This window comes from Pyrus communis, chromosome 3 (assembly GCF_963583255.1).
Source record: "Pyrus communis chromosome 3, drPyrComm1.1, whole genome shotgun sequence".
NCBI classification, from domain to species: Eukaryota; Viridiplantae; Streptophyta; class Magnoliopsida; order Rosales; family Rosaceae; genus Pyrus; species Pyrus communis.
Window position 1 is genome coordinate 19,265,383 of NC_084805.1, and position 19,387 is coordinate 19,284,769.

Consider the following 19,387-nt stretch of genomic DNA (forward strand, 5'->3'; position numbering starts at 1 on the left):
AAAGAAAATTCTTTTTGTTTTCTTGAGTAAGAAGTACGGAAGCTAAATTGCATAGGGTAATTGTTCTTTTTCTTTAATGAATATGATAGAAAAGAGAAGGGGGGGGGAGATAGAACTAATTTATTATTTTTAGCATAAAAAGTATTTTTTTTATTAGGGTAAATTATAAAAAACTACCTCAATTATTAGGCTAACCATAGTTTCATACCTCATCTTTAAAAAATTTCAATGTTATACCTTATCTTACGAATTTGTTGCAATGTTATACCTCTGTTACTTTGTCTATTAATTCCTCCGTTATGTTGACCTGGCTTATGTTGGGTTCCACTCCCTCCACATATGGACTTCCATGTAGGGATGACAATTCTAACCGTTAAACCCGATAACCGTGGATAACCACCCGAATTGATTGGATTTGGGTATGAAAATTCAGGTATATTTTGTGTATGGGGAAAAACCGTGATTATTATTCGGTTATAGTTTTAAATATGGTTATAGGGGTTCCCAATCCGTATCCATAACCAAATCTAAACCGAAGAATATATATTGTATATAATATTAAAGTATTAAATAAATAAATATATATATATATATAAATTATTCATCAATTCATTACCTTGAGAATACAAAAATTGCATTGTGTGAGTTGCATTTTGTAGAAAAGTTCAAAAGTTTTAACATGAATCAAAATCTATGAGAATTCAATGATACTTATGGGACATATCAAAGATCAAACCAACATTATCAACGTTTAGCTTTAATTTTTATACTTCCCAGAATCCATTCATTAAATCATTTTATACATCAAATATTTAATGATGAAATTAATATTTACTAAATTATCATACGTCAATTGAATGAATATTTTTTTTATTTATTGACGAAGATGGATATAACCGTTAATCGATGGGGAATCTGTTACTCAGTGGGTATTGTTATGGATAATACCCGATGGTTAATTTGCGGTTATGGATATAGTTAGTTTTCATGGTTATGGGGATGGATATAGTATTTATGTCCTCAAACGGAACCGTTGCCATCTTCCACGTTGGTTTCTGAAACAAGTGGATCATCTAAAAGGATGACACGTGTATATTAGAATAAAAAATTTAAAATTAAAAAAAAATTGCCTCGTAATTCGTGAAATTCGAATTGAAGCCTAAAGCCCCAACTATGCAATTCTATTTCAATTTTACTCCAGTTCCCAAATCAAAGAAGAACCCTAACCCTAATTTCATATCACCTGCCCCAAATCGCTGCCCAAATCGCAATCAATAGTTCGTTCAGCGAAAACCTTAAATTCATCTCATCATCGCCTACCTTCCCTTTGTTTGTTTTTTGTTGAAAACCCTAAGTTCCACTGGTTTTTGAAGGATTTAATAGTATTTCGAAGGATTCGAAATGGGGTGGAATGTGCGCAAGGATCCCGAGGAAACGACGCCTACCTATTGTAAGTACAAATTTCAGTTTGTTTTGTGCTTTGTTGCTTCCCTTTTTTATTCCTGTTCTTCTGGGTTTGTTGATTTCAAAATCTTTGTTGGCAATGGGTGAGTTTTGTTTATTGTTTATTTGAAATGCTTGCTGATATGTTGGAGAATGGGGCTCCTTTGGGTGCTTGGTTTAGTGTTGTCGAGAAAAATGCAGTTTGTTTACTATGCTTTGGATAATTGTTTAACAAAAAATTTGGTGCTTGTTCTAATTTAGGTGCTTTTGTTTTGTTTATTCTAATGTTGGATAATAGAGGGTCATTTTGGTGCTTTGTTTGTTGGAGATGTGGAGTTGTTTTCTTTGTTTTCTCAAAATGCTTACTGATTTGTTGGATAATGGGGTCCTTTTGGGTCCTCTTGTGTTTTTTTCTGTGATGTGCTTTGTCCTTTGCTTTGTTGTTGGTTGTTGAATATGTTGAATTGCAATTGTTTACATTTGGGGTGGGTGTGGTACTAAGGTTTGTTGGCTGACTAATTGATGCGATAATTATACGCACACAAACTAAACCCTATTTGTGACAATTGTAATAATGATGTAAGTAGGGATCGTTCTAACCGGGGATTAACTAGGGATGCTAAATACTTGACTCAAATAAATAAAACTAACTTTTAAAACACTAAGACAAACTAAAAGACTCAAAACAAGTTTAAAAGACTCCAAATACTCAAAAACATAAAATAAGACAAATCAAATGATTAAGACTTAACAAAATAAGGGGGGGTGATTGTGGTTGGACGAGATTAAATTAAACGGACAGATTATAATTTAAAACAGATAGTAAAGATGAATGTGATGAAAATATGGATGATGGAATAGCTAAAGGGTTCTTCTCCACACATGTTACACTTGCATGCAAGATTGATTTTCGGTTGGTCTTTTGATAAATTATGAAACTCAATGCTCCAAGTTAATTAGGTCCGCTTAAATTAACTTTCAGATTTCCCTAGATTCGTTGGATTGAATGGAATACGCATTACAACCAAATTATTCTTAATCAAAGTCCCTAACTATGGAATACGCATGATAGAGACATTCAACAAAGATCATTAAGTTCAACGGAAATCATAAACATCGACGAGGCATTCGTTACTATGGAATACGCATGAAACTTATGCCAAGAATTCGTTTAACGTGATTGTTTATAAGCAACTTCCACTACTTGTGAATATAAGTTCGTAACTATTAGGTGAAACTCACTTATATTCTAGCGTCATATTCATTCAAACGGTTAAACAAATTGAATCCACAACTTATGAAATTCCAACCAAAAGTAATCAATTCATATTGCAAGCATAAACATGTATTTTGAATCACCCCCTAGCTAAAGGGGGGTTTAGTTCCTCATAACTTTGAAATCAAAGAAACACCTAAACATTCCAACAACTCAAACTTGAATTGTATGAACGTTTAGACACTCTTCTCTTCCATTACAAAACAAAGAGAATTGAATTTAAACATTGAAATCAAAGAAACACCTAAACATTCCAACAACTCAAACTTGAATTGTATGAACGTTTAGGCACTCTTCTCTTCCTCGTTGTTGTAGCACAAGGTCTAAGGTGAGTTTTTGGGGGATGAGGAGTGGTTGGAGTGGTTGGAATGAAGAGAAAATATGCAGAAAATGAAGGGATATGCACGGCAAGAATGGAGGATTTTGTGTTGTGTGTTGTGTATGAAAAATGAGATGGAGTGGGGAGTGAATGAATATCTTCCAAATGAATGAGAATGCAAGGGTTTTTATAGGAGGAATGGAGGTGTATTAGGGTTAATGGCTAATTAGAATAATGGGCTATGTGGTGGATGCGGCAATGGTTGTGGAAGTGGCTGGAGTGGGTGGTTTTTGGGTGATGGTGGCTGCGGCACTAATGGGAATTAATTAGGTTTTTAGGTGGTTCCTGATATCAAATGGAGAATGGAGAATATAATAATATAGTGGTTGCGGCTTATATTAGGGTGAATGATAGAATAAGAATGAATGGGAAGTCACAGCTTAGATTGATAACTAGGGTGGATGATCCTAAGTAAAAATGGCTGAATGAAAAATAATATATAAATAATAGTGAATAAGGTGCGGCTGATAAGAATAATGGGATTATTAAGGTGAATGGCTGATTAGATTTAAAAATATGAATGCATGCAATGAATTAGGTCGGCTAGGGTTTAAGGTTAGGGTTTTGTGCATAAAAGGGGACAAAATTGCCCTCCCTTGCACGGCAAGGGAAAGGGGGAAGATACAAGGGCACAGCAATGGTTTAAAGTGACCTAGGGCCTTTATTTTGTGTCCTAAAGTGCCTACAAGGCCTTCAAAGTGGCAAGAAAATACGGACGTTTAAGTTTAGGAAAGGTTACCAAAACGGGAAACCTAGGGTTAACTTTCCTACTTCAAGTAGGATTCCTTGTTTGAGTAGGATTCCTCATTTTGGTAGGAATTCATCGTTGGAGTAGGAATTCGTCGTTTCTTCAAGTCTTCAACTCATTCATTCCTCTTTCGCTCCAAAATACTCCAATTTGCATCTTCTTGCACACTTTGGCCTTATAATCTGAAAATACACAAAAGTGGCCTTAAACACTAAAATAACTAAGTAAACACAACATAAATGCACGAGAACAAGCTAATTAAGTCGCATGAATATGCTCCTATCACTAATTAGGGTTCTTTTGGTGCTTTCTTTGTTGGTGAAGAATATGTAGTAGTTTCTTTCTTTGTTCAAAATTCTTACTAATTTGTTGGATAATGGGGTCATTTTGGGTCCTCGTGTGCTTTCTTCCGTGATGTGCTTTTTCCTTTGCTTTGTTTACATTTGGGGTGGGTTGTGGTCCTAGAGTTTGTTGGCTGCACTAACTAGGGTTTTAACTAGGTTTTTTTTTTTTTTTTTCTTCGTGAATTTCAGGTTATCCAGACCTATTTTCCATTTGTTTGCATCATGGTAGGGAGCTCGGTCATGAATACTACTATGGGGGGGGGAGTTGCATATATAGATTATTGTGACAAGGATTTAATGTCACTCCCTATGATAGATGATATGGTGGAAGCTCTAGGATATAATGAGATGTTCATAAACTACTACTACTACAAGATTCCCAACATGGACATTTGTAATGGTTTGAAGCCCATTTAGAGTGATGCCGATGTACAGAAGATGTGCAACTTTGTTCCAAAAGCTCAAGTGTTAGACATGTACATTGAAGAATTGTCTACAGAAGAAGCCCTCAACAAGGAACAACAGTTTATGGAGTTTGTGGAGTGCACCGGTCTAAGCACAATGGTTATTGAAGAATTAAGTGATATAGAAGGGGATGTTAGGGCAATAACTTGTAAACCAAGAAAAAGAAAACGGTTGAGAGCTATTGAAGGACCCCCAGATAATAAGGGGGTGTGTTGAAGAAGAGGTGGCTGTCATGTGCTCGAATGATGGTTTACACCCAGAAGAGATGGTTGGTACAAGTGTGGTTGAGGTGGTTGGTACAAGTGTGACTGAGGTGGGTACTACATGTGTGAATGAGGTTGAAGATGTATAAGTTGCTCGAGAATGAGATTTAGAAGATTTACAAGTTGCTGACCAAAGTGGTCTAGAAGATGTACAAGTTCCTCGAGAAGGTGTACAAGTTGGTGAAGAAGATGTAGAAAATGTACATGTTGAAGATTACAATGAAGAATGTGATGAGGAAGACAGTGATACCTTTTTTGATGTACCTGTCGATTTTGAAGGAGACAATGAAGAAAGTGATGAAGAAGATGTTGAAGAAGACAGTAACTTTGTAGAGAGTGAATATGGGAGTAATGAAGATAACCCAAAATTTGTCAAGTTTGATGGGATTAAGCAAGTAGATGAGGTGCAATATGAGCAAAGAAAAGGAAGGCAATCAGAGAAAAGAAAAAAAGAAAAAAAAAGGCAAACTGAGGAAAACACTAAATGAGAAGAAGAGTAACAAAATGAATAAGAAGGTAGGCAAAGTAACAGAAGACAAGAAGAGGTTGAAGAAGCTGAAGATGAGGAGGTGAATTTGATTCATGAACCAGATTATAATTCTGATAATCTAGAAAGTGTACATTCTAAAGATAAGGAAGGAGGCAAAAAAATAGAGCATTATCCAGAGTTTAATGAGAAAACGGACATGAAGAATCCACAACTTACTCTAGGGCTGATTTTCAGAGATAGTGTGCAATTCAAGAGAGCTGTGATCATGTACTCCTTAGTGAAAGGATATGGGGAAATTCATTTTCCTAGGAATGAAAAGTTGAAGATTACTGCAAAACGTACAAAGGACTGCCCTTGGATATATAATGCTAGCAAGAAGCATGAATCAAACAGCATCCAAATCAAGATAATCCTTGATCACCACACATGTGGGAGGACTTGGGCAAATAAGAACATGACTTCTCATTTACTCATATATTTGTACTTGGAGTGGGATAGGCAAAGGTTTCAGAGGATATATGTTTGCTTAGGGGCATGTAAAAAAGCTTTAACATAGGATGTAGACCTTTGATAGGTTTAGATGGGTGCCAACTTAAAGGTTTTACATTGAGGGTAGTTGCTATGTGTTATGGGCATTGATCCAAACGATGGGACATGGGTTATTGCTTATGCAGTGGTGGAAATGGAAAATAAGGCAGCTTGGATTTGGTTATTAGAACTCTTAGCTGATGACGTGGGTATTGCAAACCAAAATGGGTGAACATTTATCAGTGACAAACAAAATTGGCTAATTCCAGCATTTCAAAAGGTTATCCCCAAATGCCACCACAAATCTATGGGAGGCATTTGTACACAAACTATAGGAATTTGTTCAAGGGGAAAACTTTAAAGGATGCTCTATGGGCAGTTGCCAAAACAACAACGGTTCCACACGTACAAAAGGCAATGGAGGATGTGAAAAAGCTAGATGAGAAGGCCCACAATTGGCTAGTGAAAAAGTTTGCAACTTAATGGACCAAGTCACACTTTGAAACCTATCCAAAGTGTGACTTATTGTTGAATAATTCATGTGAATCCTTCAATGCAATCATACTAGTGCCAAGGCAAAAGCCTATTATAACGATGGTGCAAATGATTCACACTATGTTGATGAAGAGAATTCAAATGAGGCGAGGTATAATGATGAAGCAAGGAGGAGACCTCTGCCCTAAGATTAAGAAGAAGATGAAGGAAGACAAACTCTTAAGTGGTAGGTGCATTACACAATGGTTAGGAGGGACCAAATTTCAAGTAGATGCTGGAGATGGGGAACAATATATGGTGGATTTGGTTGAGAATACATGCTCTTGCAGGAAGTATGGCTTGACGGGAATACCTTAAAACCATGCAATAGCTGCCATCCATTTCAAGAGAGAAACCTGAGGATTGTGTGGATGTTTACTATTCAAAGGCACGATTCTTGTAAGTTTATTCTCACTTAATAATGCCAATGAATAGTAAGTCATTGTGGGAGGATACTAAAAACCCACCAATATTACCTCCTTTATATACAAAGCAACTTGGAAGACCAAGGAAGAAGAGAAACAAATAAGCTAGGGAATTGGAGAAATATGGTGAACAAACTCCCCACAAACCCACCAAATAATCATCGACATCTTCCTCTAAGGGACAAACATGAAACATTTTGTACTTTCTTAAATCGTTTAATCATTTCATCATTTAATCCTTTAATCCTTTAATCGTTTAATGATTTTATACTTTGTTCTAGGCATCCATATCAACACAAGAAAGAGCATCATCATCAGCCGAAGCTGCACCTAGAAAGAGGACAAGGAAATCTAAGGTAAAAACCTAATCCTCTCCTTTGTAGGTTAGATCATCAAGTTCAGTTTAGAACCTTGCTTTGCATCTGACTTTTTGTAATGAACATTGAAATTAGACATCACAAACAGGGGATGGTTCATCTGCAAATACTGAAGCTTAATCACCGAGAGCCACCAAGCAGAGAAAAACAAGGCAAGGCAAACCAAGACCTAAAGAAGCCAGAAATTGTAACAATTTACTGTTTTTTGCATCATGTTTTAAGTGCAATAGGAACTGAAATTGTGGTGCATCGGTTCTGGAATTAGACGTCACAAATATTGAATTTCTTTTGGTTTTTGAACTAATTTGTAACCCTAGAAATGCACTAGTTTGCACTATTTTGCTAGATGGATTTCAATAGGTTTTTTTTTAATCAGTGCACTGTGCATTTTTGAATATTTAAGGATGTCTAATGCATATATTTGTAAATGTTAGATGAATTAAGGATGCTATATGAATTACAGTTCATCTTTTGGTCTTTGCAAATGTTTTGAGTTGCTAATTTGAAGTGGAATTTGTGTTCATCTTTTGGTTATATCATGTGTTTAAGTGGGATTTGTTTTCATCTTTAGGTTACATCATGTTTTGATGTGGGATTTGTGTTTATGTGGAATTTGGATATTTTAGGTTGTATTATCTTCCAAAATTGGACCCTTTAAAAAATGAATTTTTTTTTAGTTGACATGGAATAGTTTTGGTTGGAAAAATAGTGTTCAAAATTTCAAATTTTTTTTTTTCAAAAATTATTTTTAAAAAATGTCGCGGAAATTTTTTGGGGGGAAATCTACGTGGCAGTACAGCGTGGAAGTCCATATGTGGAGAGGATGGGACCCAGTATAAACCACGTCAGTATTTAACAAATAAATTGATAGACAAAGTGATGAACGTATGACATTGCAACAAATTCGTAAGATAAGGTATGACATTGAAATGTTTTAAAGATGAGGTATGAAACAGTGGTTGGCCTAATAGTTAAGGTAGGTTTTTGTAATTTACCCTATTTATTACCTATCATCTACTAAATATACATGAAATAATAACATGTAGTGGAATTGAGTGGGCTATATAGGCTACATGCAATCCGAATGTCGAAAACTGAGAGGGATATGTGAGAAATAAAAATAATGAGTAGATAGCACTACACTTACAAAAAAAACCTCTATAGGCTATAGCCCATCTTAGCCTTGTGGATGGCTCCGGCCGTGAGCACTAGAAAACTTGGCAATGTTTTATGTGTCTACTGCAAAAGGAGTAGCACTTAGAGATACTCTCATATTTTTGCCATTTTGAAGAATTTTAAAGATAGTGGAATTGAGTTATGTGGTTTTCCTTTTGAGCCATGATTTATGTATGTGGTTTTGTATTTCAATGAATATATTAATTATGTGGTCTCACTCTTATACGATAATTTATGCGATATGCTATTCAATAATGATCAGTATTCAGTGTAGTTAACGATACAAATTTGTTGTTTACAGTATTATGTGATCGGTTTGTATTAATGGCTTCTGTAGTTTCGAGCATGTGTGGTAGGCTAGCTATTATCTATCATAGGCTAGCTTAGGCAGCTTTTTAAATAAATGAAAAATCCTGATCATTGTTTTATATATTTTAAATGTGAACTAGCATACACACTTAGTAGCCCACTCAAATTTAGATCTAATATAGCTCACTGTCCACCCAAGTTTGTAGGCTAGCAGTGTTTTATTTTCAATTCTCACTATGGTTATTAGATGTTCTTAATACTCAAGTTTGTAATAAAATAATAATTTGTCATTGATTTGTAGCAGAAAATCTTGTTAAGAGCCAAGATTTATCCTTCAATAATTAGCTTAGCCAATGTAGAAAAATACTGCATTTTTTTAGAGAAAGGATTCTGCAACCGTGCCTCTCTCTCTCTCTCTCTCTCTCTCTCTCTCTCTCTCTCTCTCTCTCTCAAAAATAAAACCTAAATTTCTGAAAGCCTTCTCGCCGTTGGCCCCTTGTTCTGACTTAGGGTTCGCGGCAGCCCATTTACCCAACCCTCCTCACTCTCTTCCCTCTTTCCCTTTCTTCCTCCTTATCCCATATATATATCCCTATTTCTCGGTTCTCAACTTTTCCTCCAACTCCCACCAGTTTTTCCCTTTTCCAAACCTTGGTTGGTGATTTGGATTTTCTTTTTCTGCACTTAGATTTCGGTTGTTTTCGTTCTGAGTATTTTGGGGGCGTTTGTTGCACCGAACTATCTCGGACTGGATTAGCTTCAAGGACTAAGGTGGACTGGCTTAGACTAGACTAAACTAGACTAACTTAGTGAAGCGTTTGGTGCAATATTGGACTAAGAATCTGGATAATAACAAATTCTAATATTATATTATTTAATATATAAATTATTAATATTTTATTATGATCTTATCTTTTTCTCCATCTTTTCCTACCATTTCCATCCCACTCTTTTCCTCTTCTCTCATCGTCCCACCCTCTCTCTCTTTTTTTTCCTCTTAGAACTCTCAATTCATGTCTCTTTCTCATTCCTGGTCAAACTCTTTATTGACCAGTCTATATTTCTCTGTCCTCCCTCCCTCTCTAGCTATGCGTTGTTCGAACGGAATCTCACAGCTTCAATTTTCCCGACGAGTTGCAGGTTTCCCGATGTGTTTTTTGGCCAACCCTCGTTAAATTGGATGAAGTTAGCACCGCCAAAAAATTCATCACCATCCCTGGACCGAGATCTTAGCTTTGAATGCTCAAATCTGTCATGGATTTGAAGAAGCCCAAACAGGCCGAGACTTCCAAGCCATTTTCCGGCCACATTCGACCACATTTTAGCCTCGATTCAGGTAAAATCGTAATCTTATCACTCCCAGCTTCAATTTGGTATATTTTATATGAAAGTTGGTTATGAAATGGATCTGAAAGAGAGCCGGAAAGTTAATGATTGATCTAGGTGACCGGAGATGACGAGGAGTCTGTCGGGAGTGGTCATTGAGCATGACGAGGACGAGAAAGAGAGGATAGTCTTAGCTAGTCCCATGGTTATTAGGGGGTCTCGCTAAGACCTCTTAGTGAAGGGTTTTGTCCATGCTAGTCCCCTTTAGTCTCATTAATGTTAGTCCCAACATGGAACAAACACAGTATTAGACTAATAGCTAGTCCAGTCCAATCCAGTCCAACTTAGTGAGGGCAAACAAACGCCCCCTTTGTGTCTTAGGTTGCCCTGAGCTTGGTCTCAGTTTTATCTAAGTTTATCTCCGATCTGCTTTCTATGCCTTGTTCCTCTCTAAACATTGCTACTCACCGTTGATCTTCAGCCATCTACCCATGCTAGTCGTTTCGTCTGGTGTCTCCTCCTGAGGCGCACTTTGGTGGTTTGTAGTATTTAAAGTGCATTTTGCATTATTTGGTAGGATTATGGGAGCACTCTTAGTGCAGATAGCTTGCCTACCCCATTTTCCGTTCATCTTTTTAGTTCTTTGGCCTTTCTTTCAGGTGCTGGTGACGGATTTGCGGTGGTGGTGCAGCTGTTTTGGTGGAGATGGCTACTTTACATTTTCATGTCTAGGTTTTTCCATTTGTTTGCTTCTATGGGCTGCTCACTTTAGGCTTATTTCATTGTTATTTTCTATTATGGAATTAGGCTTTTGCTTGGCCATTTTGAACTCTCATTTGGAGTTACCTTGTAATAGCTTTCTCTTCTTGTTTGTTTGTGCAAACTCGCTCCGAGTTAATTTTTTTAGTCACTAAAGCAATATACCACATTAACACCTCTATATTTGTTTGTGGAGAAAATAAATGAAATATCTTTTAGTCACTGAAGCAGTATACCAAATTAACACCTCTATATTTGTCTGTGGAGAAAATAAATGAAATATCACTCTATTGTTTCTCGTAAGAAAAAAAAAAAAAAAGGATATTGTGTTGAAGGAGGTTCAATAGATTATAGACTGTATACAGAGAAAATGTGCATCACCTTGGAGATTAAAAACAATTATTGAATACATTTGGAAGCTCTAAAACTCGTTCGCTGGCATTTCTTGGAAGCATGTTTTCAGGAAAGCAAATTTTGTGCCCGACTCGAATCCTCAATCACTAACATTGGACACTCCTTGTATGGTACTTAAGTTTAGGACCATAAAATCCCTACAATTTAAACATTACAGCTTAAAACTTTTCTTTTATGCTTCACTTCTCTTTTTGTATCAAATTTGGAGATCGATACATGATATTATGTTTGATTTTCAATTGCCTATGTTAAAGACTACGTGAAAAGTTTTCGATTCTGCACTCACTTAAGTTGCTTATTAGAAAAAAATGACTTTCATGATAAAGATATATTGACACAAAAGTCACACTAATAATGTGCTCATGCCATAAAAGTTCTTCTAATGTTTAGTTTAAAACTTGTAGGGTGTAGCATCGTGTCAAGGGAAGTATAAAGTTCTACTAAAGATCTTCAAATACATGAAGCTAAAGAAAGAAAATTTCTCATGAAAATAAGGAGTTCTTCGGAAGGCTTGCAGACGTGGCAGTGAGAGAGCATGCCATGTTGGTGAGCTGACCGACAAATAAGCACCATAGGGGTGAGCTACCCATGTTGCTCGCTTGTCACCACCAAACTGCTTTAATTTGCTTCTTCTTTGCCTTTAATAAGTGGTCACCAACACCAAGTGATCGATGCCCACATAACATAAGCTTTTCCTTATTCCCAGATTCTAATCCAAGTTGTGGATCTGTGAAAATGTCATGCATCCACCCTCCACTCTCTATCCATCTATATGATATGAAGGAACAAGAAAGAAAATAAAGTCTTTATTCTCTACTTTTATTCATTTATTTCTTTGGAATAATACACAATAAAAATTTGTAATCTTATGAATGATAATAGAATCCATACAAAATGTATTGCTCGTTTGGAATTGCATTTAAAATAACTAAAAACAATTTTTTTTGAAACCAATCATTAGGAAAATTCAAGTGGATACTGAAAAAATACTTAAAGCACTTGAAGTATTTTTAGAATCCAAAATCAATTTCACCAAAAACATTTTCAATCATTTTAAAATTACTTCTAAACGAGTTCGTAATCTTCAACAATCACCTTCAATTGCCTACAAGTTTGTTTTAATTTTTTGCACAATTTTCCAACCACTTTCTTATTTGTGCACTCAATCTGTTTTGGTTTCGTTATTTAATTCTCTTTTTAACCTTTTCAATCCCCAAAAAAAAAAAAAAAAAAAAAAAAATGGAGTGTGAAAGATGAAAATGAGGACAAAAAATATTCTCCAAGAAAGTAACTTTCCAATACTCGTCTCCCTGTGCACTCTTATTTTTGTTTTGGGAAAAAATTATCGCACATTTCAAAATTCAACTTTTGCACACTTCTAGTTAATTCTATCCTCATCTATGATTTATTTAAGATGAATTGTCAATTTAGTTCTTGAATTATCACATAAGTGAAAATTAAGTTCCTAAACTATTTTTTTCAAAAAAAAAAAAAAAAATCAATCATTGAATTATAAAAATCTGCCACTTTCATCTCTAATATTAGATTCGAAGTTACTATATCCAATTTCCTTCAATTTAAGTCACCTTACTTGCATGTGATACACATTAGAGAGTAGATTGGTAATTTTTCAAAAAGAAATAATGTATAGAGTTAACTTTGAAGGGTAAGTTAGACGTTAGATTTGTAACCTATATGGAAGGTTAAGGGCTTATAGGTGAGAGAAGAACAATATTACATTTTAAAATGTGTCAAGTGACTTAGACCTGATTTGGTACTGAGGTGATTCTGAAAAAAGCTGCTATCAAAAAAAGCTGGGAGCTGTTTTTGTGTTTGGTAAACACTCAGCTTCAGCTTTTTTTCACAGTTTTGGATAAAAAAAGCCAAAAACAAGAAGCTGCAAAACCTAGCTTTGAAAAACCAGCTTTTTTCACATCTATTTTACATAAAAGTTTACCAAACACTCTAATACTGCTTTTTTTTTTTCAAAAGAACTTTTACAAAAAAGTTTACCAAACACTCTGTTGCTTTATTTCACAGCTGCTTATTCTCACAGCACAACATAATCTACTTTTTTTCAAAACACAACAATACCAAACCAGCCCTTAAGTTTACGGCTTAAGTTGATAGAAAAAATTGAATAAAATAGCTTTAAATATAATAATAAAGATAAATTAAAAAATTTTAATGAATTTATGAACTTATTTTACCAAAAATAATAATTCAGAAACCTAATTTTTAATAAGACAATAATTTAGAGACTAAATCTACTTTTCACCTTTTATTCAATAAAAAATCTAAAAATATACAAGAATGTGCAAGAAGAAAAAAGTGGTGCGTTCACTCTTTTATCTATCATTTGGACTAATTAACTTAAAAGAGAAAAAAGAAACATAAACAAGAACTTGAATGAAAAAGAAAACGAGAGTAAAAATTACCAACCCTCTATTCAATAGTAGTTCACAAACGCTAACCAATAACACGACATTAACCACAAATTCATGCTACTTTTATTACCAAATTTTTCCTCTCTAACAATTGACACTAACAAAGTTTTTTATGAAAACAAAATCCTTTGTCAAATGAGAAATAAAAACCCACCAGAGACTACAACTGGTGTAAAATGCTACTGCACAGTTAAAATCTCTCACTAAGATTACAATCGTGTTCAGCCTCCAATGCCCTTCAAAAAGAATAAGCTATAAAATTGAGAAATTGGAGAACGAAGGTTGAATTAGGATAATCGACGAAGGTTTAAGCCGGAACAAGTATGAGGTATAGAACTTCTAGTAATCCATGCCTCCCATGCCTCCCATGCCTCCTCCCATTGCAGGGGATTCCTTCTCGTCCTTAGGAAGCTCAACAACAACAGCCTCAGTAGTGGTCATCAACGAGGAAACACTGCAACGGTGACAATTTTCAGGTGTTTCAGGAATTATAGCCAGCTTAAAAGGAAATTAACAATATAAAGTAGGCGAGTTAAGGCTGTATGGATTACCTTGCAGCATCTACCAAGGCGGTTCTAATGACTTTCAATGGATCAATGATTCCAGCCTTAATCATGTCTACATATTCACCTGAAAGGAACAGAGAATGAATAAGCAAAATTTTTGTAGTACTAGACCTACACATGAAGCCACCCATTATTCATGTTTGTTCAATGGTTAAAAAGAGAACCAACCTTTCGCTGCATCATATCCAAGGTCAGGATTGTCCTGCTCCAATAGTTTGCCAACAACAACAGCCCCCTCGACTCCGGCATTAGAAGCTATTGTGGACACAGGCATCTAATAGATAATGAAATCAAATGATAAGATTAAAATGTACATGAAACATTGGCACTTGATCACTTAGCTTTAAGTATTTTTTTTAATTGGTAATTCGATAGAATTTGGAATTCCTAATTTATGAAACTATTAGGACTTGGATGAAGCTTCAAGTTAAACTCAGTTTATTGGCATTACAACAAGACCCCAAGAGAACAAGAAACTATATAAGAGAATCGTTTCTTTATTAATACCTTGAGAGCATTCTGAATTATTTGAACACCAATCTTTTGATCAAAGTTGGCAGTCACCAACTTGTCCAGCTCTTTTGAGGCATATAGAAGGGCAGCACCACCACCTGCACGTTGGTAGCTTTTAATTACCATAAGATAACGTAAATCAAACAAGACAAGCTCAAATACGTTTCTAGAAGACTACTTACCAGGTACAATTCCTTCCTCTACAGCAGCCTTGGTGGCGTTTAGAGCATCAGTTACTCTATCCTTCTTTTCACCAACTTCTGCTTCGCTCGCTCCACCAATCTACAAAGTAAATCTCAATCAGACTTGTTTTCAGTACAAACAGCGAATAGAATAAGATGCTTTAGAAGTAAAATCTGTCACCCTCAATTCTAGACCAATAGAAAGGACAGAAAACATTAGCCAATTTTCAGAAGGTAAACCAACCTTTAAGACGGCAACACCACCAGAAATCTTTGCAAGGCGCTCTTGTAACTTCTCTTTGTCATAATCAGAAGTGCTCAATTCAATTGATGATCTCAGCTGTCACAACAATCATGGTCCACCATATCACATTAACAAACACTATGCAACACGAAATGGTTATTTGAATACATTAAAGAAAAAGAATCAGCATAAAACCTGTTCACATCTTTCTTCAATGGCTTTCTTGTCACCAGCCCCATCAAGAATGACGGTGTCTTCTTTTGATACCGTAATCTACAATACCAGACCACAAGTCATTAAATATTTCAACTTATTTAGATCAGAAACTGAGACACCACGATTAGGAACATATGCTAAAACAACAGTCGATAACTTGATGTATACATCTCACCCTTTTGCATGTTCCAAGTGTCTCTACTCCCACTTTTTCAACGTTCAGACCAAGCTCTTCAGTTATTACCTAGAACCCCAAAAGAAAAAGAAAACAAAATGGTTCACGTGTCAGCCTTACAATTATGAAACTTTTTGAGAACAAGTGAAGAATACAAATTAATTACCTGGGCTCCCGTAAGAATGGCTAGGTCCTGCAAATTTGCCTTCCTGTTTTCTCCAAATCCAGGGGCTTTAATTGCACAAACCTTCAAACCCATCAACAGAATCATACGAGGACAATGAAATAATAGTCAGTTAACACTTTTTAACAGTGGAAACAGTTAGCATACAACAAAAATATAAACATCACCTTAATTCCAGCACGAAGCTTGTTTATAATGAGCGTCGCTAGAGCTTCACTTTCCACATCTTCCGCAACAATCACAAGAGGTCTTTGTTTCTGAGAAAACACATAAAATCAGTCAATTCAATCAGAGAAGCACATAGCACATTCACAAGATTCCAACAATACCACCGAAGGAACCCTAACCTGCAAGGCCAACTCTAATATTTTCACTATAGAATTTAGATTTGAGAGTTTCTTCTCATGGATCAGGATGAGTGGGTCTTCTAATTCCTGTAAAAATCAAAACCTCTATTTAGTAATCACAATGAAGCAGTTTGAAGAAAGTGTGATAATTAACCTTTTGGACAATTTAAGAAAACACCCTTCAAAGAACCATGAAACTAGAAAAGTGACAAATAATGACAAACTGCTTACACATTTTTGGTTCTTCGGATTGGTGATAAAATAAGGGGATATGTAGCCCCTATCCAGCTTCATTCCTTCAACGACCTCCAACTCGTTATACAGTGTTTTTCCATCCTGAAACAATTCAACAGGAAAACAAAATTCGCATAAGATTGTCTGGAGAAAGCAGAGAAACTCCAATGTTGCCACCACACCATAATACGATACTACTCACAGAAAATTATTGGAAACGGAGAAAGATTCAAAGGAAACAACTTACAGCTATGGTTATAACACCCTCTTTGCCAACTTTCTCCATAGCCTTAGCTATTAGCTCACCAATTTCCCTCTCTCCGTTTGCTGATATTGTACCAACCTATTCGGGAAAAAGAATTCATATGAACTACAAAGTCATTACTAAAAATTTAGCCATTCATTTTAATTCTCTCAATTCTCAAATTAAAACAAAACAAACCTGAGCTATTTCTTCAGATGTGCTGATCATCCGAGCCCTACTCTTCAAGTTTGCAACAACGGAATCAACTGCCATTGAAATGCCTCGTCTTAGGTCCATAGCATTCATTCCAGCCGCCACTGACTTGCATCCTTCGGTAAATATAGCGCGGGTAAGGACTGTAGCACAAGTGGTACCTGCAAACACAAGTAACAACGTTTGCATCATGGCTTCATGATCAGCCAAAATTTTACACACACTTGAACACAAAATGTAAAGAACTCTCACCATCTCCTGCTGCATCGTTTGTAGCATTTGCAACCTGCTTTACAAGACTAGCACCAATGTTCTTGACTTTATCCTTGAACTCAATACTCTTTGCTACAGTGACACCGTCCTTGGTCACTTTAGGGGCACCAAAGCTTTGTTCTAGAACAACATTGCGCCCCTATGAAAATCAAGCATCAACAACAAACCATCATAATAAGTCAGATCGAACTGAAGACTGAGGAAACAAAGAAACAAACTTCATTCACTACTTAAAATTGCAGGAATTACCAAAATAAATAAACAAAATACGATATCCAACAAATCTCAAAGTTCATAAGATAACACATACGGAAGTGAAATGGAATTACATCCATAGATCAACAAGATTTAAACACCAACATACAATAACTCAACTCAACAAATTCCCACCAATATCCAGATCATTGTTCCAAATCATAACCAGATATGCAATCAATCAATATAAGCAAATCAAGAATGATAAAGTCACCCACTTTTGGCCCCATTGTGACTTTAACAGCATCAGCGAGCTCTTCCACACCCCTAAGCATCCCGGCCCGGGCTTCAACACCGAATCTGATTTCTTTCGCCGCATAGTTCCTTCTCGAAATCAATTTACTACCAATCTGAACAGTAAACAACAAAAATCCCCACATCAAAACCTACTTAAGCAATAACAAATCACAGCTTCAAATTGATAAGGAAGAACCAAGTACCTGTTGAGAATTGTTCCTAGCCACCCTTCAACCACAAAGCAATGAAAATTCGGAAAAATGAGAGCGACCCAGATCAGAAAACAATCAAAGACAGTTACTTTTGGGGACAAGTTCGAATTTTGACAGAGGTAAGATGGCATTACATACCTGGCTTTGGAGGCAAGGTTAGTGGCGAAGCGATACATGATTGACGAAGTTGCAGAGCACCTTAGAGAGAGAAAGTAGATTGAGAAAGAAGATGGGCAATCAGGAAAAAGCGAGGTGAGAGTGAGAGAGGGGGGGAGAGCAGGAGAGTATAAATTGAGCAGGAGAGAAGGGTCTAGAAGCATTTGGTTTATGTTAGGGTTTAGGGTTTTGGGGACGGGTCGGGGACGGCAAGGTCCAGTGACTAGGAAATATTGCCGAATGCCACGACCCTGGTGGGCTTTCTACGCAGGCCTGTTTACCTCAGTTTTCTTTTTCTTTTCAATTCATCATGTCGTCAAAAGAAATTCATAAATTCCTTCACATCATGTATTTATATTAAATACATTCAACATTATCTTCGAGGGAGGAAACAGTGGGATAACAAATTTAAATTTGATATGCCACGTAGAAAAAAGGGAATCCGGATTTAAATTTGTTATCCCACTGTTTATCCCACGTGGCATATATTTCGGAACATCTACGTGGCATATCAAATTCAAATTTAAATCCGAATTCCCTCAATTATGTCCGTTTATCATAAAATTATTTTAAATATTTTTATTTAAAATTAAACACAAATAGTAATTGACAAAAACTAACCGCACGATGTACAATGAATGGATATGATTCACGAATTTCCAGGATCCTCACCCAAAAAATCCAGAGAGGATCCTATTGGGAAAAAACGCATCTCCAAGGGTGTTAGCAACTAATTAACAAATTGCAAATTGGGTTCCGAAATATATTTTATTCACAAGTATTGTTTGGGAAAGAGTTTGAAAATAAAATTTAGGCCCACAAGATTAAAAAAAGTGTTTTGTTTTTTGACGAAAGATTAAATAAAGAGAAAATTTCAAAAATATGTTGGGGTGACAAAATTTTAAAGTATCATAAAAGTGCCAAATGGTTAGCAAATGACACTTTTAAAGAAATTTTTTGTTAATTCCTTTGAAGATAATCACCACATTAAAGGAGTCTAGATTAATGAGAATACTCGCCAGAATCCAAGCTCACGTTTGGCGTACACATTCAATGTGACCAAAACATGGTTTTCTGAGAGGCGTTTAACAGGAAAAACACCTCTAGAAGAACACGTGTTGGATATGCGTTATCCATCAACATATTAATGGGTTTCTTTTTTTGGAAAACTATTAATTAATGGGTTTCTTAGCTCAACTATTGACCTAGTTTTACATTAAAAATGTAATCTTGGTATTATACACGTTACCATTTATTTTATCTTTATCGTAAACCAAATTATTTTCATTAGTTTCCTTGTATAACAACCCCTATTATGGTGACCTAGTCATAAGCCACAATAGGCTTCCTTAAAGGAAACTTTTTGTTGCCCCCTATCACATTTCCTTAATTCGCTTAATGGGCGGTAATAGGGGCTTAAACCAACCAATCAA

The 19,387-nt window shown here is 35.8% G+C and overlaps 1 protein-coding gene across 1 annotated transcript; it reads right to left on the reverse strand.

Moving 5' to 3' along the window:
- Positions 1 to 13,743: 13,743 nt before the first annotated feature.
- On the reverse strand, positions 13,744 to 18,138 carry LOC137728010 (chaperonin CPN60-2, mitochondrial-like). Its single transcript, XM_068466889.1, has 17 exons — positions 17,937 to 18,138; positions 17,568 to 17,814; positions 17,074 to 17,233; positions 16,807 to 16,982; positions 16,612 to 16,707; positions 16,362 to 16,466; positions 16,131 to 16,217; positions 15,951 to 16,040; positions 15,766 to 15,846; positions 15,600 to 15,668; positions 15,404 to 15,481; positions 15,209 to 15,304; positions 14,965 to 15,064; positions 14,777 to 14,880; positions 14,438 to 14,543; positions 14,255 to 14,333; positions 13,744 to 14,157 (listed from the first exon to the last, which is right to left on the reverse strand). Exons 2-17 carry the CDS (start codon positions 17,727 to 17,729, stop codon positions 14,043 to 14,045), a joined length of 1,704 nt encoding a protein of 567 aa, XP_068322990.1. The 5' UTR covers positions 17,730 to 17,814; positions 17,937 to 18,138; the 3' UTR covers positions 13,744 to 14,042.
- Between the last annotated feature and the right edge of the window lie 1,249 nt (positions 18,139 to 19,387).